At 36.0% G+C, this 27,810-nt stretch overlaps 4 protein-coding genes across 5 annotated transcripts in view; 3 read left to right on the top strand and 1 right to left on the bottom strand.

Annotated features, from left to right (window-relative positions):
• LOC306886541 (serine/threonine/tyrosine-interacting protein-like) overlaps positions 1-27,810 on the bottom strand; it is a 195,222-nt gene that overhangs the window by 58,349 nt on the left and 109,063 nt on the right. The gene's annotated exons all lie outside the window — the stretch shown is intronic.
• LOC306886511 (synaptotagmin-like protein 1) lies at positions 1,553-14,163 on the top strand. 2 transcript variants are annotated; one of them, XM_079443668.1, is made up of 17 exons: positions 1,553-1,956; positions 2,458-2,603; positions 3,171-3,252; positions 3,381-3,426; positions 3,562-3,601; positions 4,164-4,306; positions 4,909-5,557; positions 5,776-5,861; positions 5,949-5,966; positions 6,043-6,147; positions 6,665-6,837; positions 8,164-8,266; positions 8,357-8,518; positions 8,676-8,751; positions 8,857-8,956; positions 13,094-13,299; positions 13,725-14,163. In XM_079443668.1, exons 1-17 carry the CDS (start codon positions 1,829-1,831, stop codon positions 13,871-13,873), a joined length of 2,412 nt encoding a protein of 803 aa, XP_079299794.1. In that variant the 5' UTR covers positions 1,553-1,828; the 3' UTR covers positions 13,874-14,163. The 2 variants fall into 2 exon arrangements, with proteins under 2 accessions (XP_079299794.1, XP_079299795.1); XM_079443669.1 differs by lacking the exon at positions 5,949-5,966 and having other exon boundaries at positions 1,602-1,956.
• LOC306886532 (gap junction alpha-1 protein-like) lies at positions 14,814-16,996 on the top strand. Its single transcript, XM_079443718.1, has 2 exons — positions 14,814-15,035; positions 15,613-16,996. The coding sequence occupies exon 2, from the start codon at positions 15,658-15,660 to the stop codon at positions 16,720-16,722; it is 1,065 nt and encodes a 354-aa protein (XP_079299844.1). The 5' UTR covers positions 14,814-15,035; positions 15,613-15,657; the 3' UTR covers positions 16,723-16,996.
• On the top strand, positions 21,079-22,272 carry LOC306886546 (fatty acid-binding protein, brain-like). The gene is made up of 4 exons (XM_079443732.1): positions 21,079-21,214; positions 21,396-21,568; positions 21,765-21,866; positions 21,977-22,272. The coding sequence occupies exons 1-4, from the start codon at positions 21,142-21,144 to the stop codon at positions 22,025-22,027; spliced, it is 399 nt and encodes a 132-aa protein (XP_079299858.1). The 5' UTR covers positions 21,079-21,141; the 3' UTR covers positions 22,028-22,272.

The following is a 27,810-nucleotide window of genomic DNA, read 5'->3' as shown; positions in this document are numbered from 1 at the left end:
ACGAAAACTCAAGTCACACACAGTCCTTATGCGCTTTTGTTGAATAATTACTGCCATCTACTGGTGTTGGAATGGGTGACATTTGCCATCTTTTTTAAAGACTGAATCTAGCAATACACATATTTAACTATTCAAAATCTGTATTGGTCCATCTCAGGTAACTTTATTTAATTTTTTACACAATTTTTAAGTGGAAGATGGATGCATTTTTCTCAAAACTATCATGTCTTTTAAAAAGCATGTTTAAAAATATGTCAGCAAATTTCTCCCTCATGCAGGTGTTTATTTTAAAGAAATTGTTGGTTTCATGATAAAAAAAAGTATTTTATCATAAAAAAATAACTATTTATCTACACAAGGTGTATTTTTCTAAAGTACACGAACCCATTTTTTTCATTTTAAAGGCGACTCAAACCTCAAGCTTATCAATTTTCTATGATGCAATTTATTAAACAATGGGATATATTATGGACCAAACTTCCTTAAAAAAATAGTGGTACTTTATTTTTTAAAGAAAAAACGATTTAAAAAATAATAAATATTAAATAAACAATTATATAAAAAATAATAAACAACAAATAATATATTTTCGGGTTTTCTGTGGATATTGTTTTCTTATAGCGCAGTTCACACTCAAACACCATTCTATATATTATTATTATTTATGATTATTTAGTCATTCAGCAGTATAATAATGATTTTAACATAACACTAAGCCAAACACCAAAAAAACAACAACTATATATATATATATATATATGTATATGTACAACCACACACACATACATACATAGGCTACATAAATATATATACATACACATTTATAAATTCAGTATATATATATATATATATGCATATATATATAAAATTTCATTTCCAGCCCATTTCAACAAGCAAAAATTTGATTTTTCAGCTGCTGGGCTCTTATTACCTGTTTGATACTCAGGAAATGATTACAAGACATTGTAAAATATTTCTCTAAAAGGTGTGGTGTGGGTCAACATTGTGCTTTCAGCAACACACCAAAGTCAACTGCTAATGCACACCTCCTAGAGATATACATTTTGAGCTCTGAAATCTTGGTTTTCTTTATAAAATGGCCTCCAAAATTGCGAAGCATGCATTAATATATCTCTAATCTCCTGTGTGAAAACTCACAAAGCCAATTAACAGGAAACCACAAATATTATCATCAAAAGAAAGATGATATAATCTTGTCATCTTCCTTCTCGACGTTGATGGTCTTCAACCCTTCTACTTCCTCTTATTTGGTAATTTTCACACAATTTTACAGCAAAAAAGCATGTTGGAACATGAATTAGGTGTAAATAGTTTTATGTCTGGATGAGGAAAAATAAACAGAAAAGTATTTTCATTTTTGATTCCTAATGGACGTCATGAGCAAATGTCAATTAATATTCTTAATGATAATTTGTAGGTTTTATGTCTTTTTTATATAATTATCATTATTACAACATTATTTTTCACCTCTATTTGTTGTGGTTTAGGAAATTAGGTTACTCCTGAAGGACATGGGTTAAACATTAACTCTATTCTCAAACTGAATGTTGACAGATGACGTCGCGTCGTGTTTTTTTTTTACACTGTGTGAATGTGAATGATTGTGACACGCGCATTAAAAGTTGCAGCAATCACGCGAAAGCATCGTTGAACATCTCAGAGGGAGTTATGGTTACCCTCGCGAATTCATAAGGATTGAACGTGGGTTGACTAATTTCTGATTTGAGGTAAACGCGGAGGTTTATTGGCAGCGTACCTTGGGGAAAAGTTCTCGGCTGCTGGAAAGCGTTTGTTTTTATTGACCAGGATGAAACAATCAAAAAGTGCACTGGAATTGATTGACTTGAGCTTTCTGTCTGCTGAGGAAGAGGCTGCCATCCGTCAAGTGCTTCTGAGAGATGAAGATTTAAAACGACTGGAGAGTGGACGAGTCAGGTAGGAAATGCTTGTTTGACCTTCACTGCAGTCTGCAGGACAGTTTATGTGGAGCTGTGTTATACAAGTGTGCATGTTTACCACAGAAACCCAAGCACTGATATTTATACTTTATATATTTATACTGATATTTTCCTGTTTTTCTCCATGAAAGTTTTTAGGAAGTTACTGAAAAATATTACAGTTAAAATTGCTAAATTTGATCCAAAACTGTCAGCAGTGGTGTCAGTTGGCATGGTGGCACATTAAAATTGTAAATATGTTGCTGCCATACTTCAGCTTGTTGTTATGATAAACCAAGTGTGAGCATCTGTTGACCCATATTTAGTGAAAATAACATGTGTTCTGCATTTACTACAGTCGGTCTCTGCTTACATAACATTTCATTTACTCCACCTCAGGTTGTTTCAAACCTATATGAGTTTCTTTCTTCTGTTCAACTAAAAAGGTATTTTATGACACAATTTTCATTTTGGGTGAATCCTGCTTTTATAACATCAGGAAACTGAGGCAGTCAGTCCCTGACCTTACGCAGCTGAGGACTTTGACAGGTGAGTGGTTTGAAGAGCTCAAGGTCAAGCGATACGGAGAGCAGACGGATGTCACAGCAGTGGTGCGGTCCTCCGTGAGATGGAAGAAAACAGCAGGTATGCAGGAGTTCATGCTTTCCTTATTGAGCTCATGATGTTATCTTTAAGTACATACGCCACACCTGTCTGGTCATTTCAAACTTTTATATTCAGGGGAAATAGTATTTTGTCATGTCATTACATTGTTAGAGCATAAGAAAAAAAATTAATTTTAAGATTATGAGGCAACCAGCTTCAGCAGATTCAGTTCTCAATTTGTTATTTTAAGTTTATACAACAAAAAGTTGAGAATCTCCTACAAAAATAAGTTGAGAGAACTCAAAAATCAGCTGAAGCTGGTTGCATTCAAATTTTAAGTTGGCTCAACTTTTTTTTTTTTTACAGTGTAAACAATGTATCTATAAACTGTATCTAATTTACATATTAATGTGTTTTTGGGGCGACATAGAATGAACAAATAAGTGGAATAATGGGAGTTATTTTCATACATCTTTCTCTATTAATTTCTTGTGTCTCCCAAAATGTGTCCTGGTGTCCACTACAGCTACTTTGCATCTAGGTTTGAATCAAGCAGTTTTGAATATGTCAGAACTGGCTATATTTGCCATTTCTTTTTTAACCCAGTTCATAAACCCAACCCGTTCCTGAATGATACACTAGACGAGAACAAAGAGCATGGAAAGGAGGATCACAACACACTTTCAAAGTAATGACCTTTATTTTACAGCACTGACATGCCAACCAAATTAATTTTAGATTGATTTTCAGTATGTACATTTTTAGTATAATCCAGGACAGACAATGAATGTCTATATTTTTTTCTGTCCACTGTAGACCATCAGCTGACCCTAGATTAATTCATCCAGCCCTTAGTAAAGAGGTTTGTCTCATTTTATACATATATATATATATTTTTGTGTGAATAAAAAATTAAAATTAAAAAGAATAACAATTTTTATTTGATTTATTTTTTTATTATTTAATTTAATTTAATTTTCTCTTTATTTATTTACAGACTTATCATCAATATACTGATGAGGACTTTATGGATAATGGTGAGTTTTAATCACATGAATAACATGGATTACATTTTTTTATATAAATTAGCCATTGAGCAATCATGAATGTTTTGTAGAGAATTACACTACTGTTCAAATCTGGGGTTGGTAAGATTTTTAAATGCTTTTAAGTATGATCATGAAGTCTGAATTAATTTGACAACAAAATACAGTAAAAACATTAATATTGTGAAATATTATTACAGTTTAAAATAACTGTTTTTTATTTGAATATATATATATATATATATATACACACACATTTATTTTTTGTCCCGTGATGCAAAGCTGAATTTTCAGCATCATTACTCCAGGCTTCTGTGTCACATGATCCATTGAAATCATTCTGATATGCTCATTTGGTGTTAAAGAAACATTTCATATTAATATTTAATATTTTTGTGGACACTGGTCTTTTTCCAGGATTGTTGTTTTATAAAATAACTGCATCGTGATTTTAAAAAAAAACTTTTGAATCGTAGTTTATATTTGAAAAAAACAAAACAACAAAAACCGTATTGTTTGAGTTCAATTTGGTGATGTCATCCAACAAATCCAGAGCTGAGGCGAAAGGTTTCACTCCCTCCAGCACTACGGAAAGACCAATCATTTGAAGAGAACTGGGTGAAGATCTCCCTCGAACCGAACGCAGTGAAACCTGTGCATGATGAATGCAATAGTGTTGGGCCTAATCAAAAAGAGGTAAAATTGCATGTTGAGAATACAGATGCCTTAAAGAAGCAGGACACAACAAGTTCAAATACAGAGCCTCCATCTTTAAATTTCATGGATCAATTATCATTTCAAATTGTATCTCAAGCTGAACCTAAAGATGTTTTCTTAGAAAGATGTTCATCAACTGAGTTACAGAATCAACCACAGACTTCCTTAGTTTTCACCAGTGATGGGCCAGAATTGACTAGACACTCAGATCACGAAGCTTCAGAGAAGGTTAACGAGTCTACTAATGCTTTCCAAGATAGTACATGCAGAGATCAGCAGTGTTCCGCTGAATGTACATTTAGAGAGTGGGTCCCTCAGACTCTGCTAATGAGCATGATAAGAGAAAGATGATCTCTCGAGATATTCTTAATGATGAGGCAAGTTCAGACAGGAAGGGAGGTGAAGGGAAAAATGTAAGCGCTGGTTTACTTGCTGAGACAAATACAGATCAAGTACTTGAGTGTATAGCTGGTGAGGAACAAATCAGTAAGCATTCTTCTGCTGAAAAAGCATCCCAAAGTCAGTTATTAAAATGGGGGATTGAAATTGATTCTCATGAATTTCCCTCTTACACTCTGCAGGGCAAAGATGCTTCTAGTGATTCTGGCAATGACCGACCAGTGGAAATGGAAAAGAAAACACCTAATAAAAATGAGCTGTTTCAGAATAAAACAGCTGATATAAGTGTAGTAGAAGATTCCAAAATGTCATCACCACCCTCAAAACCAAGTGTCAGTCACAAAACTGTGCAAAGATATCTTGATGCCCACGAAGACAAAGAAAAAATAAAGATAAAGTCATCAAATGATCAGAACTTACCAAAAGACACTAACAATAAGAGTCAAGTTTTAGCAGAATTAAGCCAAGACTATCTTTCGATGACAGATGATGGGAAATTAGTGCACAATGGAAATGCTGGAGTGCAAGTTAACACTAAACATCTCGACAAAACTGTTGTTGAACCAATTCAACCTGCTAAACCTACAAGCGAAGATGTTGCTGGACTGGGTGAAGGTTCTTCAAAGATGAAAGATGATGAGGACAATGCTGAAACCAAGCAGAGGACAGACTCAGATATCCTACTAAATGTTCTGGCAAGAGCTCAAAAGGCAAGACCACCCATCCTGCAGAAGATCACCATTCAGGAGCCAAAGCAGGAAACTAGAGATGATACGGTTCCTACAATAGTCATTATGCCATCTGAATCTCCAGATCCAACAGAAATGAAAGGTAAACGATTATGAGATCTAATATTAGAGGCTGATTCACCTTGTTAGCTTGAAGTGTGAAATGGCGTATCTGATTTCTGAAGTGCCCTCAAGGCTTGATATTTGAGAGAGACACTCCCTGTGTTGTGCATCTGTTCACTTAAACTCAGGTTTAACTTGTTAGATTTCTCTATACATGGATTTTTATCTTATTTGAGCTTTATTCTTTGATTTCTTTAGGACAAAAACACGGGGTGTCAGATCTGGAGGCTTTACTTAAGGGATCCACATCTAAAACTCCTTCCTACACTGCAGATGCTTGGGAGGTGAGCTACTGTTCATCCTGGAAATATAATTTATACTTTTGCAGCACTTGAAAATCATTTGATCATTCCTTTTATCATCCACTGCAGTGTGCAGTTCCGATCAGAGTAAGTTGCTTGACTGTCAAAAATAACCTTATGTTTTGCTTTGGTGTTTTTGTTGATATTGTCTTCTGTGTTGCAGGATGAAGGAGTTGATTCAGATGATGATGATACTTCACTGTCCAGCTATGGGTCGGATCTCTCTAGCAGAAAAGGCTATTCGGCTAGTGCATTGTCTCTTGCTGATGTGAGCTGGACCTTTTTATTTTTTAAAGATGTTTAAAGGCCAGTTTGCCATTGCTTGTCTGAACTTGTCAGTTAGCTGATAAACAGTTTATTATAAGTAATTCTGGCCTAAATTTATGGTTGAGCCAAAGTTGAGCTGTTTGGGAGGCACCATAAAGCCATAGCAGTTAAAGTAAATCAACAGATGCATCTGGATAGTAAACATCCAAAAAAAATCTAAACATCTAAAAATGTATTTAAATAGCCCTTAAGAGGCATAAAATATCTGTATTACATAACGTCATTGAATGTTATGTTTTGCTGTCTAGCACGTGTTTAGACACATAAAGGCCGTTGTGCTCCAGTGGGGCGCAGGTTCAAGTACAGACTGCGTCATTTCCCAATCCCATATTCCCCTCTCTGTCTCCCACCCTTTCCTGTCATCATTCACTTTCCTATCCAAGTACAAGGCAATAAAAGTGCACAATTAAAAAAGACGGTATTCCAGAAATTTATCTTGTTCCTTTTGCCCCCATAAGCGCACCGGTAGTTTGCTGAGTGTGTACAGCGATGCAGGGGATTTTGGGAATATTGAAGTGCAGGGCTCTGTGGAGTTTGCAGTGATGTACAGCCCTGTTGGAGAGCTCATTATCATGATTGAACAGTGCCAGGATCTGGCCATAGCTAATCCACGTAAACAACGCACTGACCCGTGAGTTCTCAACCTAAAAAGAATCTATTTATCCGTCCGTCTATCTATCTATCTACAACCCAAATTCTGGAAAAGTTGTGATGTTTTTTAAATTTGAATAAAATGAAAACTAAAAGAAGTTCAAATCACATGAGCCAATATTTTATTCACAATATAACATAGATAACATAACAAATGTTTAAACTGAGAAAAAAAAAATTATGCACAAAATATGCTCATTTCAAATTTGATGCCTGCTACTGGTCTCAAAATAGTTGGGATGGGGGCATGTTTACCATGATGTAGCATCTCCTCTTCTTTTCAAAAAGGTTTTAAGATGTCTGGGCATCAAGGCTATGAGTTTCTGGAGTTTTGGTGTTGGAATTTGGTCTCATTCTTGCCTGATATATGTTTCCAGCTGCTGAAGAATTTGTGGTCATCTTTGACGTATTTTTAGTTTAATGATGCGCCAAATGTTCTTTATAGGTCCCAGACTCTTCTACTACGAAGCCATGCTGTTGTAATAGCTGCAGTATGTGGTTTTGCATTGTCCTGCTGAAATACACAAGGCCTTCTCTGAAATAGACATCGTCTGGAGGGGGAGCATATGTTGCTCTAAAACTTTTATATACCTTTCAGAGTTCATAGTGCCTTCCAAAACATGCAAGCTGCCCATACCATATGCACTTATGCACCCCCATACCATCAGAGATGCTGGCTTTTGAACAATGCTGATAACACACTGGAAGGTCTCCTTCTCTTTAGCCCGGAGGACACGTAACGTTGTTTTACGCACTCTTTCACAGATTGGAAAGCTTACTTCTGAGAGACTTTGCCTCTCTAAACTGAACAGACAGGAACTTAAATACCCTTTTATAACTAATCATGTTACAGACCTAATGTCAGTTAACTTAATTAGTTGCTAGATGTTCTCCCAGCTGAATCTTTTCAAAATTTCATGCCAACTTTTTTAGACCTGTAGCAGGAATCAAATTTGAAATGAGCTCATTTAGTGGATAAAAGTGAAACAATTATCCATTTAAACATTTGTTATGATATCTATGTTCTATTGTGAATAAAATATTGGCTCATGTGATTTGAAAGTATTTAAGTTTTCATTTTATTCAAATTAAAAAAAAACATCCCAACATTTCTATCTATCTATCTATCTATCTATCTATCTATCTATCTATCTATCTATCTATCTATCTATCTATCTATCTATCTATCTATCTATCTATCTATCTATGTATCTGACTGTCTGTGTATCTGACTGTCTGTGTATCTGACTGTCTGTGTATCTATCTGTCTGTGTATCTATCTATCTATCTATCTATCCATCTGAAGTTATGTGAAGACCTACCTCTATCCAGACAAGTCACGTCGCAGCAAAAGGAAAACGTCCATTAAGAAACAGACCGTGAATCCAGTTTACGTTGAATCTCTGAGAGTATGTTTTTCTCTGTGATGCTAAAATACAATATCATATTTGTATTTAATATAACCTTGCATCTTATCTGTACTGTAAATCTCTAATCAGTACAAAGTGAAGCGTGAAGAGCTGCTGGATAAGACTCTGAATCTGTCCGTGTGGCACAATGACTCCAGAGGCAGAAATGTGTTCCTGGGGCAGGTTGAGATCAGTTTTAAGACCTGGGACTGGGGACATGAGGCCCTCACATGGTACAACCTACAGGCAAAGGTACACTGCCTAAAATGATTGTGTGATTAGATTAAAAAAATACTTTTAAATGATTTTGTGTTTTGGAACAGAGCCAGTAGGTTCTTTCATATAAAGTGATATCTCAGTTCTCTAGTTCTCTATTATAACAGTATATTATATTTTCTTTTGATTATAGACCTCCAAAAATCAAGAATCACTAGAGTCTAATGGATTGTTGTCAATTTCACTGAAATATGTTCCACCAGAGTCCGGTAACATTTCAAATATTGATGTTGCGTCTGTGTATTTCATATCATTTTGTAAACCTAAGTTTAGAAATGCTTGTATTTGCTCTAAAACATGTCATTTGATTTCAGGTGGGTCGAAGAACAGCACTGGGGAGATTCATGTGTGGCTGCGGGAGGCAAAAGAATTACGTCGCCTGAAGCCTCAGGGAGTCGATTCTTTTGTTAAGTGGTGAGGGTGTGCCTGTCATCTGTTAGAGACATGACTTTCAAAACAGCTAAAGCCATTGTTCCATCTCTAACTCTCTCTCCCTCTCTCACGCTTCCTCATTGTCATGTTTGAAATGACATGAGAAGAAAGGAAATAGCCCAGATGACCCATTTCATTCATTTTGTTTGGTTTAGAAGACAAAAGTAAACACGGAACTAACTTCACCGTAACTTATTTTACACATGGTCAGACCAAAAGTTTTAATACAGTGTTTTTTTTTTCTTATTTCACTCCAGAATCAAACGTTTTAAAAAAAGGAAATTATATTGTCCAATTAAAATTAAAAGGAAAAACTGCCATTATTGTAATGCCCGCAGTTGTTTTAAGTAAAACTTATTTTGAGATTACATTATAAAAAATAAATGTATTTTTTTTTACGTGGCTGTCAAATCCATTAATCGCGATTAATCGCATTCAAAATAAAACTTTGAGTTTACATAATATATGTGTGTATACATGATTATATAAATACACACACTTACATGTATATATTTAGGAAATATATGTAATGTATATTTACGTTACAAATCATATATATATATATATATATATATATATATATATATATATATATATATATATATATACTGTATAGACCATTTCAATGACGTAAACAATAACAAAGGCGTTGGAACGCTACTGCGCATGTCTGACCTTGAAGCATTTCCGGTTGTGCCATTTTTAAATCTCAGATCTATCAAAGCCTACAGCACATACTTTTTAAGTCTAGCGAAAACGCAAGTTAGGTATTTAAAATTTTTTATAAAATAGAATTACCCTTTAAATATGACTGAGGTGCAAACTTACAAAGAACATTAAAATAGTCTTCCGGACGGCTCAAAGCGGCTCTGATTGATGCTGCGTGCATGTACACAAGAGATGGCGGTAAACGCGTATCGCAGTCTGGATGCTTACAATTAACTCCTTAGCTGAGAGGTTTGGGATCATTTGTTTGTACAATGGATGACATCAGTCTTATGTTCGGTTAAACTGAAGCAAGACAAACAGTGTTACTTACGAATTTATCATGGTTTGTGCTAAGATGTCCGGAGAGGTTTTTGGTGGACATTACACTTACGTTGCTGGGTCAGTCTGTATGTCTACGCAAATATTCATATTTATTTGCGTGTATACTGTGTATGTATGTTTATATAAATACACACACTTACATGTATACATTTAGGAAATATATGTAATATTTACGTTACAAGTCATATATGCACACACACAAGTACATTTAAAAAAAAATTAGAATATCGTGAAAAGGGTCAATATTTTGTGTCACTCATTTCAGAAAGTGAAACCCATATATTATATAGATTCATTACACAGTGAAATATTTCAAGCCTTTATTTCTTGAAATTTTGATTATGGCTTACAGTTAATGAAAACCCAAAATTCAGTGTCTCAAAAAATTTGAATATTACATATATTACAGATATTTTAAACCGAAATGTCAGGCTTCTGAAAAGTATGTAAATTTTTATGCACTCAATACGTGGTTGGGCCTCATTTTGCATGAATTACTAATGTTGGGTCTGGTGTCTCTCATCTTCCTCTTGACAATACCCCATAGATTCTCTATGGGGTTCAGGTCAGGCGAGTTTGCTGACCAATCAAGCACAGTAACACCATGGTCATTGAACCAGCTTTTGGTACCTTTGGCAGTGTGGGCAGATGCCAAGTCCTGCTGGAAAACGAAATCAGCATCTCCATAAAGCTTGTCAGCAGAAGGAAGCATGAAGTGCTCTAAGATTTCCTGGTAGATGGCTGCGTTGACTGTGGACTTCAGAAAACACAGTGGACCAACACCAGCAGATGACATGGCAGCCCAAATCATCACTGACTGTGGAAACTTCACACTGTACTTCAAGCAACATGGATTCTGTGCCTCTTCACTCTTCCTCAGACTCTGGGACCTTCATTTCCAAATGAAATGCAAAATTTACTTTTATCTGAAAAGAGGACTTTGGACCACTGAGCAACAGTCCAGTTCCTTTTCTCCACAGCCCAGGTAAGACGCTTCTGACGTTGTCTCTGGTTCAGAAGTGGCTTGGTAGCCCTTTTCCTGAAGATGTCTGAGCGTGGAGACTCTTGATGCACTGACTCCAGCTTCAGTCCACTGCTTGTGAAGCTCTCCCAAGTGTTTGAATCGGCTTTGCTTGACAGTATTCTCAAGCTTGCGGTCAGCCCTGTTGCTTGTGCACATTTCCTACCCAAATTCTTCCTTCCAGTCAACTTTGCATTTAATAAGCTTTGATACAGCACTCTGTAAACAGCCACACCTTTCAGTAATGACCCTCTGTGACTTACCCTCTTTGTGGGGGGCGTCAATGTTCGTCTTCTGGATCATTGCCAAGTCAGCAGTCTTCTCCATTATTGTGGTTTCAAAGAACAAGAGATACCCAGAATTTATACTGTAGGGATGGTCATTAATTGAAACTCAAATGTAAATATTCTAATATTTTGAGATACTGATTTTTGACTTTCATGAGCTGTAAGCTCTAATCATCAAAATTAAAACAAAAAAACTTTTGAAATGTTTTACTTTACATGTAATGAATCTAAAATATGAAAGTTTCACTTTTTGAAATAAGTTACAAGAAAAAATTAACTTTTTCACGATATTCTAATTTGTTTAGACGTACACACATATATATATATATAGATTTTTTATTTTATTGCATGTTTGTCACACTTTAATGTTTCAGATCAAACAAATTTAAATATTAATCAAAGATAACACGTAAACACAACATGCAGTTTTTAAATTAAGTTTTTTTTTTTTTTATCCAAACAAAATCCAAACCCACATGGCCCTGTGTGAAAAAGCGTTTAGGTCAGTGTTCATGACTCCACCATAAGAAAGAGACTGGGCAAAAATGGCCTGCATGGCAGAGTTCCAAGACGAAAACCGCTACTGAGCAAAAAGAACAAAGGCTCGTCTCAGTTTTGCCAGAAAACATCTTGATGATCCCCAAGACTTTTGGGAAAATGCTCTGTGGACTGACGAGACAAAAGATGAACTTTTTGGAAGGTGTGTGTCCCATTACATCTGGCGTAAAAGTAACACAGCATTTCAGAAAAAGAACATCATACCAACAGTAAAATATGGTGGTGGTAGTGTGATGGTCTGGGGCTGTTTAGCTGCTTCAGGACCTGGAAGACTTGCTGTGATAAATGGAACCATGAATTCAGCTGTCTACCAAAAAATCCTGAAGGACAATGTCCGGCCATCTGTTCGTGACCTCAAGCTGAAGCGAACTTGGGTTCTGCAGCAGGACAATGATCCAAAACACACCAGCAACTCCACCTCTGAATGGCTGAAGAAAAACAAAATGAAGACTTTGGAGTGGCCTAGTCAAAGTCCTGACCTGAATCCTATTGAGATTCTGTGGCATGACCTTAAAAAGGCGGTTCATGCTCGAAAACCCTCCAATGTGGCTGAATTACAACAGTTCTGCCAAGATGAGTGGGCCAAAATTCCTCCACAGCGCTGTAACAGACTCATTGCAAGTTATCGCAAACGCTTGATGGCAGTTGTTGCTGCTAAGGGTGGCCCAACCAGTTATTAGGTTTAGGGGGCAAGCACTTTTTCACACAGGGCCATGTGGGTTTGGATTTTGTTTTCCCTTCATAATAAAAAACTTCATTCAAAAACTGCATGTTGTGTTTACTTGAGTTATCTTTGATTAATATTTAAATTAGTTTGATCTAAAACATTAAAGTGTGACAAACATGCAAAAAAAAAAAAAAAAATCAGGAAGGGGGCCAACACACCACTGTATGTATATATATTATATATATATATATATATATATATATATATATATATACACACACACACACACGTAAATATTTTTTAAATGTATTATGTATGTGTGTGTCTTTATATATACATATAAATATACAAAGTACACACACATCATGCAAACACAATTGATTTGACAGCCCTATTGTTTTTTGTTTTATGTTTAACTGTAAAAATATAATTTAAAATAAAATTTCTAATTTCTTTTGTTTGATTTTGGAGTGAATTATAACCTGGACATATTCTTTACAGGTGAGATTCACTAATTATTATTTTTTGTTTCTTAGCTACATTTTACCAGATACCAGAAAGAAAAGCCGCCAGAAGACTCGCATTATAAAAAAGACTCAGGACCCTGTATATAACCATGCCATGGTGTATGATGGGTTCAAAACTGGGGAAGTCAGTGAGGCCTGCTGCGAATTAACTGTTTGGGATCACAACACACTCGCCAATCAGTTTCTGGGAGGTCTGCGCCTCAGTCTTGGAACAAGTAACAAAACCTTTTCTTCATTGCAGCTGTATTTTGCACCTAATCTATATTTAACCTGATTTTTGTGTTAGTCCTGATCTAAAAGCTGATGGCAGGTTTCTTGAAGCCATCCCATTAAAGGGATAGTTCACCCAAAAATTCTGTCATTAATTACCAAACATGTTAAAACCTTCGTTCATCTTCAGAACACAAATTAAGATATTTTTTATGCATTTCTACGTTTCTGGACCTTGATCGTGTTAGGATCCTTGCTGTCTATGGGAGGGTCAGAGAGCTCTCGGAATTCATCAATAATATCTTAATTAGTGTTCCAAAAATGAACAAAGGTCTTTCAGGTTTGGAACGACATGAGGGTGAGTAATTAATGACAGAATTTCAATTTTTGGGTGAACTATCCCTTTATCAGTGTCTCTTTTCACTTGCAGGACAGAGCTATGGCAAGAAAGTTGATTGGATGGATTCGCTGGATGAGGAAATTCAAATATGGAAAAGAATGTTGGCCAATCCAAACAGCTGGGTTGAAGGAGAGCTTCCCCTGAGGTCCTCCATGACCCCGAGGAAATTAACCTCCTGAAGTTGTGGTCTCAAATGTTTAGTTGCGAAAGAAAAACAATTGTTGGTTCCCAAAACAAGCCGAGCATTTTCAGTTACCAAATCAGTTTCTTCATTTCAGCCCTTCTCTCAACAAAAAAGGATTTTTCTGCAACTAGTATATGAAATATGTTAAGAACTTAGTTTGAACATCAGATATGACTATTTGCTATCACGAGTATATGTAGTCAATTATGCTTAATCACATTAAATAATTTATCCATACATACATTGATATATGTGTTAAGATATGTGATTGTAGTGATTCATTCCAAAATAAAAAAGTGAAAGAAATTGCTGTTTTGATTGTTCATTGAAAAAAAGATAAGCATTTTTATAAAAGATAAGCATTTATATATATATATATATATATATATATATATATATATATACACATACATACACACATATATAATATATATTCAGTATTTTGCATAATTATATATATATATAATTATGCAAAATACTGAATATATATTATATATGTGTGTATGTATGTGTGTATATATATATATATATATACACACACATTACTGGGGACTATATGTAAAGACATGTAAATATGTACAAAAAACAGTGTTTACATGTATTTACTTTTGTTTTTGTTTACTTGTTTTACAAAAAGTACCTTAAGAACTGGGGCCAGTTGCTTAAACTTAGCCACCATGTTAAGACTGTGTCTACCTTTTCATAACTGAATTAAAAAAAGTAAAAAAAAAAAAAAAAGTCTGACCTGAATTTTTCATTCGTTCCAAGAGAACTTTTCGAATCTTCTGTCGTCATGGTAACAAAGGAACTGTAACATGCCTCAGAGTTTTTAAAGCCTGGTTGCATTTGTGGCAAGTTGCTACTTCTACTGCAGATGGCAGTGTTTTACACTTTCATTGCACTCCCCTTTTTCCAAGACATTTCCTCCCAAAAATATAACGGAGATTGAAAAGTTGTAGAAGTCCATAAATTTGAGCTAGCTGACGTTTAACTTTCCCCCTTCTGACCCAGTCCCTCCAACGGATGGGATGAGAGAACGTTCGCCGAAGGGAGAATCATTTTATGGCGAAACTGCTTAGTTTTGAATTTATCACTGAAATGTGCTACAAAAGTTATCCTAACTCTCAAGAAGTTTGGCGTTTTTAACGACTTTCCAGGTAAGAAATACAAGACAACATAGTCAACATGTATTGGAGATATGTTTAAACTTAAAAGTTAGTAGGCCTATGATACAAATGGTATAGACCTTTAATGTGTGTATTTATGCATGTTTTGGTTGGCGATTTAAAAAAACAACAATTTTATAGTCTGGATTCTTATTTTTCGAAGTATATAGTTTAAAATATATTAGTAGGTTAAATCTGTGATAAAAATATTAAGCCTCAGACAGTTTGTTTTCCAGAAATAGTGTATTTTTGTGATTTAAAAAAAAATTAAGTAAGTAAATATTTTTAAATATTTCATCCTTTAGTATTTGTGTTTTAGGCTTTTTACTTGTTCTGAATATAGTTCAAAAATGCGATATTTTTGAGGTTAAATATCTGTTGAAAAGTCAGAAAACCCCAGAGCATTCATTTAGAGCAGGGATTGACCCAGGAACATTTCTGAAGATGAGCCAAGGATTATGTTATTGTATTTGCCAGTCATATGGGGAGTGAGGAGACCACTCGGATGTGTTTAACGCTGGGCTTCATCTGTGTTTATAATACTCATTGAATTTACTGTCTTTGTCAGCTTGAAGGTTGGTCATCTCCTGTCTAATCCAGAACATCTTTCATCATGGGTGACTGGAGCGTGCTGGGGAAACTTCTTGATAAGGTCCAGGCGTATTCCACGGCAGGAGGCAAAGTCTGGCTCTCCATCCTCTTCATCTTCAGGATCCTGGTCTTGGGCACGGCGGTGGAGTCTGCCTGGGGAGACGAGCAGTCGGCATTCAAGTGCAACACGCTGCAGCCCGGCTGCGAGAACGTGTGCTACGACAAGTCATTCCCCATCTCCCATGTGCGCTTCTGGGTGCTGCAGATCATATTTGTGTCCATGCCGACCCTCCTGTACCTCAGCCACGTCGTATTCCTCATGCACAAGGAGGAGAAATTGAATAAAAAGGAGGAGATATTACGAGACATCCAGAGCAAAGGAGGAGATGTGGATGTGTTCTTGAGGAAAATTGAAATGAAGAAGTTCAAGTACGGCCTGGAAGATCATGGGAAGGTCAAAATGAGAGGAGGGATATTTTACACATATATAGTGAGCATCGTCTTGAAGTCCATATTTGAAATAGTTTTCCTGTTGATTCAGTGGCACCTTTATGGATTTAAGCTGTCGGCCGTTTATACGTGTGAAAGGTTCCCTTGTCCACATAAAGTGGACTGCTTTTTGTCTCGTCCCACAGAGAAGACAGTTTTTATCATCTTTATGTTGGTCGTGTCGCTTGTCTCTCTGGCCCTCAACGTCTTTGAGTTTTTTTACGTGATTTTCAAGAGGATGAAGGATCGATTCAAAGAGTCAGAGAAAAACTTTGAGAGGGCCTGTAATATCAAGCCTTGCCCAAGGAACTTGTCCAGTTATGAGTATTACAATGACTGCTCGGCCCCCATCCCTAATCTGGGCTACAACCTAAATACTGGCGACAAGTCCAACTCCTCTGACAATTACGACAAGCAGGCTAATGAGCAGAACTGGACTAATTACAGTACAGAACAGAACCAGCTGGGTCACACCCAGCGCTTTCCATATTCTGAGAAAGTGGCTCTGGGGAAGGATCTTCTGCTGCTCAAGGAGCTTGAACCTCGACCTAGTAGTCGAGCGAGCAGTCGGGCCCGGCCGGATGATCTTGACATCTAGCAGAAGCCTCAAACACAGACCCCATGGACAATTTCTACCTTTCACAAGTGGTGAATTTTTAAACAAAAAAATAAAAAAAACGGTGAAAAAGACACTGGTCACTGAGATCCAAAGAATATTGTTTCAGCATTTATATTTATTTTTTTTATTATTTGTTTTTGCTATTGTAACTCATGCCAAACAGTTTTTGTTAAGTTAACTGTATTTATGAGCTGTGATTGTGAAAATGTAAATAATTTCACAAGTTTGCTCTAAAATAAATGTTTAATACAGTATATGGGTAGTTTATGCATGTGTGTTCATAAACTTTTTTTTACATCAACATCAAGTTTTTAAGTTGAAATGTATAATGGAAATTGTATTTCTTAAGTACGGCAACAGGTGCAATCTGCAAATATTCCATATAGTCTCTCTAAATTATATGAGATCGTAAAATCATTTTAAGTAGGATTAATACTACAAGTAATATCTTTCTCTCTCGCTCCCTATCTCTCTCTAAATATATATCATATCTATCTATCTAGATTATAAAAGGGCTTTAGATTGAGTTAATCAGGTTATTGTTGTTAATTAAAACAAACCAGGTTTAAAATATATTCTTTTAACTGAAATTAAATATTTTATTACTTGATATGTCAAAATAACTAAAACTGAAATAAACTATGTAGACATTACAAAATTATAAAAATGGCCAAAAAACAACAAAATTGCGAAAACTTTAAAATTAAATTTTAATATAAAAAATACTAATAAAACTATAATATCTCGATAATAATAAAAAAAGTCAATTTCCAAAAAGTATTTAATGTCAGCTACCCATACACATTTTACATACAGCATATCTTTTATATTTTTTCAGAAAAAAAAAAAAAAAAGTGTGAAATCAAGTTAGATGTGTGATGTTTTGCAGCACACATAAATCTATCTAGTTTAACCCTACTGGATTAAATTAAGATCATTCATTCTAATTTAAAATGAACATTCTTCTTTCCATTCTTTTTCCGACAGCGTTTTTCCATTGCGGGAAGTTAGCCAGAGCGTATAAATGGAGCACTGTTTTCTGGAATCTTTACAGTAACTGTACATAGTCTTCTGCTCTGGACCAGTAAAGACCAATGTTAAACCACCTTACTGCTTATCAGAGCTAAGTGTAAAGTGTTGACATAAAAGTTGGTTAACATTCACATAATTCACAAGTGGCAAATTGACTCCCTCTGATTGACAAATGAAAGCCCTAAGACAAGTTATTTAGATTCAACTTTTTCCTCTGTTCTCAAAGTTTCCTATTTATTCGAAGGACTAAATGAAAACATATGCATTCACTCAAGTCCGCCAGCCACATGTGGCTGAGCAAAAAGGCAAAAAACCCTGTGAACTGTGTATATGCACTTTACTCTGAAATATGTTTTAGTCAAATCTGGGCTATGTGCATTAAGGACATGGTGCAGTTACGTAGCATCAAAGGAATTAAAGTAAGTATTTACTCTCATATGTAAGCATTATACATTATCAAAGGCTGATTTCAAGCATTAAAATATCTTACAAGGTAAAAATGTTGGCATTTCTCGCATTCCTCATTTGGATGATTAAATGTGACCTAATGAAATGTGCCCCTTGTAAACCTGAATGTTCTTCAGTCATGAAATGAGACGGAAGGAGGTTTAATAACTCAGTAAAACTTAGTTTTCTGCCTCAAGCTAGTTCACGATTTATAACCTGGATGAACCCACACCACCAAAAATGAAATGTTTCAAAAGTGTTTAGCATAATTGTTCTACATTGTTTATTGAACAATAGAAACTGATAAAATGCATCACAGTTTGTCAGGAATTCTGGTTATGTTATTCAGATTATATATCTGTCTATCTAAACTAAAAATCTCCCATGTTTTCAAACATTGTAAGGCCTATATGATCCTCAAATGTCAAGCTTTTTCCAGTGAGAAACTTTAAAAGCTATTTTTGTTTTCAATTCCATTTTAGGTTCAAAATAGAAACTTATAAAGTACACATATATGCTCATCTTTTACTCTCGCTTGGCCGACTGTAAGATGCGAGGCGGCCGGACATACCTTTCAGCCTGCCAGTTTAATTGAAAACAGCAGGGTCTAGTTCTGTTAGTTCAGAACGTTCTGCCATACCGATTACATTATAGTGTACCATAGTATAATTTTGCGGTGTCTAATTATGTGTGAGTTATGGAATAGCACGTTTAATATCCTACTTGCATACATAGCAGGACCACAAACTGTGTCTAAAAATAAACGTTTTGTTCTCAGTGTCATGGGGTAGTGCTTAAAGGTTTTGTAGAAACAGCTGGTCTTGGTCTATTAGGTGAACTTTACATGGCATTAACATCAATCGTTTTAATTACATTAAATATTCACACTACACCCAAAAGCTCCATGGTTACATTCAAGCCTCCTTCTTGGTGATGTATTTGGACAAACAAGGGAGTGGTTATAGGTTTATGGTGAGGTTTATCGACAATAAGCGGCCTCATGTGATTTCCCCCAGCATTTTAAGGTGCTCCAAAAGTTTTGGGATACTTTTGAGGGTGAATTTATCTTCTGTACTGTAGGAATGAACTGTGAAGAGCCTCCAATTGTTGAGACAAAGGGCATGGCTAAAGCTTTCATAAGCTTGAGTAATATCAATCAAATGAAGAAAACACAATGAGATTAAAGTTGGCAAAGTCTTTCCCTTTTTACATAACAAAACTATGATATAACTGTTTTTGGGCTCTTGGCTAGTTTTTAACGAAGTGAGAGACGCAAATTGTGTTGATGACTTAAGTTACTACCAAAATATCTAAAGCAAGAAACAAAATTAAATAAGAACTACCTTTAGCTTTTGTGTTTTTGTCCTTTGCTGTCTTTGTCTATATATGCTTTAGTGCTTTTCGTTTTTTGTCTATAAACGTAACAAAAGATCTTCAGATTGAACATATCTGTGGTCAGAACACAATATTTCCAGCTAAGAATGCAAAGGTCTTTTTTTCTGATGAAGGAGACAGCTGAGGATATAAATAAGGGCACATTTAAAGTGCAATTCATAGTAATATCGGCGGAAATGTAGCCTACTAAATAAAATTTCTGCGGTAAGCTGCAATCGCATGTGCACAATGGAGCACGCCTGCCATCTAGCGAAGAGCGAGTCATCTAAGAAGTGCGGGTCATTTAGCACAAAGGACAAGGTCTGTACATTATAGGGTAGTTACCAGCGAAACAAGTACAGTATATATAATAGACGGATTGGTCGTGCAAGATAAGTTAAGAATGTATTGCCTTTTCCCCCAGGATTTTAATGTCAAGTCAAGGTATTTTTTTTTTTATGTAGCGGTAGTTCTCATATTTTTCTTCAAGTGTAAGTGATCGTCCACGGCTGCAGTAGTAGTAGACCATGCTTTTGGGAAACGCAGCCCAGATCTCGTGCAGTAACAGCTGTGATATGACACTTGTTGCTATTCTCAGCGCTGATAAGGACGGACCAATCACAGTCATTTATAACCATTTTGTATAGAGACTGCTGGGGCGCTTGTAACAGGCAGTCCTACGAATCATTATATTAAAAAGAAAATATAATAGCCAATTTAAATGGCACAAACCGTATAAATGACCCAGTAAAAGAATCGTACCCAGACATTTTTAATGCTGGTTTCTGCGCCACCTGGAGGAAGACGCTTCATATATGTGATAATTTATTTCTTTATTATTTATCTTACATGTGATAGCAGTTTATTACAGTTTTACAATGCTGTGCAATTTATTGTGTGAAGGGGATCATTTTATTCTAATCTACAGTCATGCAAAACTCCATGTCTTCAGATCACTTGTGCACTGATGCTTTGAATATTTAATCAGTTATTTTCTTTGTGCATTAATGGAACCAATGCAAATGCATTTCTCTAAAATAAACCATTGCATCTGCTCGAGAGAGAGAGAGAGAGAGAGAGATGCACAGCTTTGAAATAGTGACGGATCCTGTTCGCCAAAGATAAGAGTTTTGCACAGAACTAAATTGCATGAACATTTTATTTATTGTTGTTGTTTTTTTTTACTGTGAAATGTGGAATCTATATGAATTAGATGAAAATCTCTATATATAGGCTACTATATTTAAAATTAAAAGTCAGAACTGTAATTATCAACATTTTAATCTTTGCTCAAATGCAAAGTTCCAGACCCCTTATTGGATTACTACTATACGCAATACTATTGAAATTACAGTGTCATTTCTCGCCATGTATTTGAACAAATCACAGCTTCAGTAGATAAAAATCCATCCAATCAGCACAAGCTTCCCCCAAAGCCCCGCCTCCCTGACAGTATTAATTAGTTTGGGCTTTGCTGTCCTCAGACACTGAGGAGACTGTGAACTCTGAGACTGTACAAGGACCACTGTGTGTTTGATTGGCAATATGGTTGATGCATTTTGTGCAACTTGGAAACTGGTTGACAGCCAGAACTTTGATGAATACATGAAAGCACTGGGTAAGTAAAAATAAGATATTATTTTGCAGAAAGACAGAATTCCTCTTAAAATTTTGCACGTGCAAGGTGCAATAGCACAGTTTGGTGTTTAATTGCATGACACTTTCTGTACAGTTATAATAATAATAATAATAGTTTTGTTTTGTCTGTAATGTTTTCAGATTTTTTTTTTATTCCGCAGGTGTTGGTTTTGCCACCAGGCAAGTAGGCAATGTTACCAAACCCACAATTGTCATCAGTCACGAGGATGACAAAGTTGTGATAAAGACGCTGAGCACCTTCAAAAACACTGAGATTTCTTTCAAACTAGGAGAGGAGTTTGACGAAACCACAGCAGATGACAGACATGTAAAGGTTTGTGTTTTAATTTTTTTCATTTCACTGATGCATGCAGTGTCCACGGCAAATCTAAAATTTTACAAAATTTACTTTACAAAGTACTTTTGGCAGGTTAGGTCTGTTTTTACCTTACATGAATTTGACCATATATTATATAATAATCATAAAGCACTACTAAAAAACAAATTTTCATCTTTTTATCTCATCTCAGTCCACTGTAAACTTGGAAGGAGACAATCTTATCCATGTTCAGAGGTGGGATGGAAAGGAGACTAAGTTTGTTAGAGAAATCAAGGATGGTAAAATGATTATGGTAAGTAGCATTATTAGTATTAATTTAGAATTTTAAGTCACATGTTCTTTTTAATCAGTATTATGGATATTTAATGTTCCTAAATTTCCTCTCGTCTCTGCTGTTTCCAGACCGTGGCCTTTGAAGGTGTGCAAGCTGTGCGCACATATGAAAAGGCATAACGTCAAATGAATTAACGCTTCAGTATTACCCTGACAACTTGACAATATTACAAGGGAATTTTTACATTGTATTCTCAACTGAGTTTTCCCCTTTTTAAGATGTGAGACATTTTTTGTAAGACCTTTTATATAAAATGCACATTGTGAAGTTTTTTTGAACATTGCAGAATGTCTTTAATGTTAGTGGATTGTATAATTGAGGCCTGCCTTTGTGTCAAATTGAATGAAATACACACATTTGATCAAAAACTGACTCCGTTTCTTACTTTCTTATGCAAACACTTTAGTTTTCTCAATGGTCTGATAATAAAGGAAGTATAGTTGTAATATTTGTCACTTGAACAAGACAGTATATAGCAGTTTCTTTATGCATACATAATTTCCTTAAAACAAAATACAATGCATTTAAATTATTTTCTCTGAAGTGAACAATGCCTAGTTTGCTTACATGTTCCTAATATAAGATCTTATTGTTCTTTCAAAGTAAATTATATCATTTCATACAGTGCTAATGAATAATTCACAGTTTAGGAATCTTTTTGAGATGTTAAAATGTTGGGTTTTTTTCACAGATGAGAAATTTACACTGTAGTTAATCTAATGAACCCGGCCACTATAAGACCGTTGTTCCGAAGCACCATTGCCATAAGTTTAGCCTTCTATTTGCTCAAAGATCCCATTCTTGATTTTGTGCCAAAACCCATATAAAATAATGCATTAATTAAATAGAATTTCTTCTATAACCATAAGGTACTGCACAGACCTGGGTTTATATGTAGGCCTAATTTAGTTTCATTACACATAATCCAGTCCGATTACGGACTGTATTCTTAAGTACTGAGATGATGACCATAAGGTATTAATGATCAGGCATTTATGTGCTTTAGATGCTAATTAGATTTTGACTTTGAGAGTCGACGCTGGGCTGCTTTAATCCACTGAGCGGATGGCCGACACACTCGAGTCACATCTCAGAAGATTGAACGCCATTATTAACCATTTCACTGTGCTAGTGTTTCAAGCGTCCACTTCAGACTGAGAACTCAATGACTTGCACAGTTGTGTATCATGAGAAAAAAAGCCATCTAAAGTCCTGAATGACTGTTTGTTTGACTTCTGGAGCCGTTTGAACACAGGCGACAGACTATTTAAAAGACTCTTTAGTGCAGGCCATGGATATTTGCATTTGGATTGAAAATGCCAGTCTGGGAGAAGAACAGTCCTCAGTTTGTTTAATTTAATGCTGGGATGAAGGATCGCGAACCCCTTTGAAAATGACCTGTAGTAACCCCTCCATAACTTGAACCTGCCAGGAGGGGACACGTTGTCACTGGGTCAAAGTTAATCCTATAATCTGTGTTGCCTTTACATAGGAGTATCATTCGATCAATTTGACCAACCATGTTCAGATGCTTTATAGCCTATAGTGTTATGTTACTGGCCAAAATTTGTCACAACCACTTGTACATTAAATACATATGTGTACACAAAAGATTGGTATAATTAAAATAGTTAATGTTTTTGAAAGATGTATCTTATGCTCACCAAGGCTGCAATTTTTAAAAATAAAAATACAATAATAACTGTAAAATTGTGAAACAGTTTTACAATTTAAAATGTACCGTTTTCTATTTGAATATTCTGAACATATAATTTATTCCTGTGACGCAAAGCTGAATTTTTAGCAGCCATTATACTCCAGTCTTCAGTATCACAATAAAAATCATTCTTATATGTTGATTTCGTGCTCAATTATTAATAATGGTTCTTATTATTATTATCATCAGTGTTTTGCTGGTTAATATTTATTTGATGAATTTAAAGTTAAAAAGAACAGCATTTATTTGAAATATAAATATTTTGTAACATTGTAACAAGTCTTTACTGAAGAAAAAAAAAAGAAAAAGGGGAAGTGTAACACTTTCCACAAAAATATTAAGAGGTGAAAAGTGTTTTCAAGATTGATAAGAATATGAAATGTTTCTTAAGCACCAAATCAGCTTTACAATGATATCTGAAGGATCATGTGACCCTGAAGACAGAAGTAATGGCTCCTGATATTTCAGCTTTACCATTACAGAAATAATGTTAAAATGTATTCAAATAGAAAACTTATATACAATAATATTTATTACTGTTTTGACTGTATTTTGATGAATTAAATGCCGTCTTGGTGAGCATAAGAGACTTCTCTCAAAAACATGCTAAACAATCGTAATTATTCAAACTTTTTACTGTTAGTGTAATTAAAAAGTAAACAGCAGTTCACATAATTGTGGAGTTTACAGTGCAAAACAGCAGAAAATGGACTGTCATTAAATATCACGAACTGTAACACATTATGCAATAGTCTGGTTTGACTCTTCCAGAGAAACCAGCTGCTATTGCTCAAAATAATATTTTACAAGATGCAGTGTGTTCCAGATTGCATAGTGACAGTTTACTATGACCCAGGACTGTCACGATAGCTTCACTCTAGCAGCAGATTGTGAATGGACTGTTTCGGTCACAAACGCGTCGTAATTGGAGTGGAAAGTAATCAGGCATTGTTCTCTAAAAGCATGAGACTCATGAGCAACTTGCTCTGATTAATGAAACAAATGTTTAACCACACATCACAACACAGATTTGCCAGGACAAACATAGACAAGCATCTTTACTGTGAGATGAGAACCAGTTTGGGTTTTGCTTCAGGACCCAATGTAAAAAGTAATGACCCAAATCAAACCTGTGAACATTACTGGATGCAGCTGGGTTGAATTTTCTGTTACCTCGCATAGTTTGAATAATGGTTTTTGAGGTTCATGTAGCTAAATTCTTCATATAACAATCTAGTTAAGACAAATTTGCACCCAAATGTCATATAGATTTCATTGGACGTGCTGCGTTTGTGTCAGCATTAAAGGATATGGGAAGCACTTTCTTTTAATTTAAAGGTTGATAAACCTATATTTATTTTGCTATAATAACTTAATCTTAGTTTGACACTTTCTGCAGGTTAGTTACATACCAGTATGTGGCGGTTAAGTGACTGTCTTTATGAGTGAATCATCAAATAATTCATTCAAAAAATACAGTGAATCATTGAATCATTAATTCATCCAATGCGTTCAATCATGCTAATTCATTCAGGAACAAATCATGTTGTCAATGCATTATGGGAACGTTACTTTTTAATGTAGGCTACTCTAAACGTTCTGAAACACATAACATTTTAAAAATGTAGGCTATATGAAATATGTATAAATAATATTTTTGTGCTAATGTTTTAAGAACATTATTAAAAATATTCGGTTAACACTAAGCTACTGGAAGAACATTTGTTCATAACTTTAAGAAAACCTTACCAGAACGTTAGCCGAAGTTTTCAGAACATTTTCTGTTAGCTATGACATATTGTTGCTAAACATTTGTATTCCCTCAAGGAACTTTGCATTTGCTCAAACAACTTTTGTGATGAATATACACTCACTGGCCACTTTATTAGGTACACCTGTTCAGTTGTTGGTAACACAAATTGCTAATCAGCCAATCACATGGCAGCAACTCAATGCATTTAGGCATCTAGATGTGGTGAAGACGACTTGCTGAAGTTCAAACCGAGCATCAGAATGGGGAAGAAAGGGGATTTAAGTGACTTTGAACGTGGAATGGTTGTTGGTGCCAGAAGGGCTGGTCTGAGTATTTAAAAAAATTGCTGATCTACTGGGATTTTCACGCACAACCATTCACTACGGTTTACAGAGAATGGTCCGAAAAAGAGAAAATATCCAGTGAGCGGCAGTTGTGTGGACAAAAATGCCTTGTTGATGTCAGAGGTCAGAGGAGAATGGGCAGACTGGTTAGAGATGATAGAAAGGCAACAGTAACTCAAATAACCACTTGTTACAACCAAGGTATGCAGAATACCATCTCTGAACACACAACACGTCGAACCCTGAAGCAGATGGGCTACAGCAGCAGAAGACCAAACTGTATGCCGCTCCTGTCAGCTAAGAACAGGAAACGGAGGCTACAATTCGCACAGGCTCACCAAAATTGGACAATAGAAGATTGGAAAATCGTTGCCTGGTCTGACGAATCTTGATTTCTGCTGCGACATTCAGATGGTAGGGCCAGAATTTGGCGTAAAGAACATGAAAGCATGGATCCATCCTGCCTTGTCTCAACGGTTCAGGCTGGTGGTGGTGGTGTAATGGTGTGGGGGAAATTTTCTTGCCACACTTTGGGCCCCTTAGTACCAATTGAGCATAGTTTAAACGCCACAGCCTACCTGAGTATTGTTGCTGACCATGTCCATCACTTTATGACTACAGTGTACCCATCTTCTGATGGCTACTTCCAGCAGGATAATGCACCATGTCACAAAGCTCAAATCATCTCAGACTGGTTTCTTGAACATGACAAGGAGTTCACTTTACTCAAATGGCCTCCACAATCACCAGATCTCAATCCAATAGAGCACCTTTGGGATGTGGTGGAACGGGAGATTCGCATCATGGATGTGCAGCCGACAAATCTGCAGCAACTGCGTGATGCTATCATGTCAACATGGACCAAAATCTCTGAGGAATGTTTCCAACACCTTGTTGAATCTATGCCACGAAGAATTAAGGCAATTCTGAAGGCAAAAGGGGGTCCAACCCAGTACTAGCAAGGTGTACCTAATAAAGTGGCCAGTGAGTGTGTGTATATATATATATATAGTATTGGCTTTGAATTTGCTCATAGAAGTCAGTGATTCCTCTGGATTTACATTTTGGTTGATAAAGTGCCAGTGTAGGTGAAAAGACATTAGTTAGTTACTTAATTCAGAAACTGAATTCCAAAACCTATAGTAATGTAAAGTTTTCATTTCTTTTAGATCCCCACGGGTGTTTTCAAAAGCGCCAAGACTGTGTAGACTAATTTTGTCTACAAAGTGACTGAGCGAGAGAAAAAAAGCGAGAGGATATGGGGGGTCTATTCAGCCCCTCAGTCTATGTCAAGTCTCTGTGGCCATTTGTCAGGACGCATGAATGCTTGCCTTCATCTTCTCCCTTTTTTTCTTCTTTAGGCCAACCACAGTTGAGCTTTAAGCTGATTTTGCCTCTCTTCTTTGTGGGCCGAGAGTAGTCCGTTCTTCCATGGGCCAATAGCCTATAAGTTTAGGAGTGACATCACTGCTAGATTATGCTCTTGCCAAGTGTCATGAAAGAAACTCTCCCCGTTGTTCCCCAATGAAAAGAAAAGAGGCAAAGAGGCTCTGGGAAACCCTAACACTCCTCCTTGCCTGCCATGGGAACGGTTAACACAGAAGAGAAAATATTTCAGTTGACAATGCACAGATTGTCATCAGGCACTGTTACAGGACCGGACCATGGTTCACTCTAGGACTGCATTAAATTTTAGGCCAGTCTTGTTGCATAATGGCTTATGTTTAGTGTGAGAGAGTGATTCAAACTAATGTGTCTTCATTTTCACATCTTCTGTCATGGATGCCTATAGGGGTGTGCGATATGACGATTTTTGATCGTGGACGATAAAAATGTCTCCACGATCTGCTTTTGAAGAAATATCGTAGTATCGCGCTACCGCGCACATTGTCAAATACAGTTCTGGCGCCGCCGTCTCTATGTACTGTACAACACGACATACAGCAGTAGAGTTACTCAGACAGGACACTGCACTTATTCGCGATCGCAAATGTACATTATTTGCACAAGCCTTGCTGGTTAAATGTTTAATTCGCGCGCTGGTCTGTGTGCGCTTGTTCTGAGCACATACACCTGAAGCACGCGCAC

This window comes from Barbus barbus (assembly GCF_936440315.1).
Source record: "Barbus barbus genome assembly, chromosome: 20".
Classification (NCBI taxonomy): Eukaryota; Metazoa; Chordata; class Actinopteri; order Cypriniformes; family Cyprinidae; genus Barbus; species Barbus barbus.
This window is presented reverse-complemented; position numbering and strand designations above follow the sequence as displayed.

Excerpts from the sequence above, each read along its gene's own strand:
- LOC306886511 (XM_079443668.1), top strand. The coding sequence starts at position 1,829 with ATGAAACAATCAAAAAGTGCACTGGAATTGATTGACTTGAGCTTTCTG. Across the intron at positions 1,957-2,457 it reads CTGGAGAGTGGACGAGTCAG|GAAACTGAGGCAGTCAGTCC; the intron begins GTAGGAAATGCT and ends TTATAACATCAG. Across the intron at positions 8,267-8,356 it reads TTTACGTTGAATCTCTGAGA|TACAAAGTGAAGCGTGAAGA; the intron begins GTATGTTTTTCT and ends ATCTCTAATCAG.
- LOC306886532 (XM_079443718.1), top strand. The coding sequence starts at position 15,658 with ATGGGTGACTGGAGCGTGCTGGGGAAACTTCTTGATAAGGTCCAGGCG.
- LOC306886546 (XM_079443732.1), top strand. The coding sequence starts at position 21,142 with ATGGTTGATGCATTTTGTGCAACTTGGAAACTGGTTGACAGCCAGAAC. Across the intron at positions 21,215-21,395 it reads TGAATACATGAAAGCACTGG|GTGTTGGTTTTGCCACCAGG; the intron begins GTAAGTAAAAAT and ends TTTATTCCGCAG. Across the intron at positions 21,569-21,764 it reads CAGATGACAGACATGTAAAG|TCCACTGTAAACTTGGAAGG; the intron begins GTTTGTGTTTTA and ends ATCTCATCTCAG.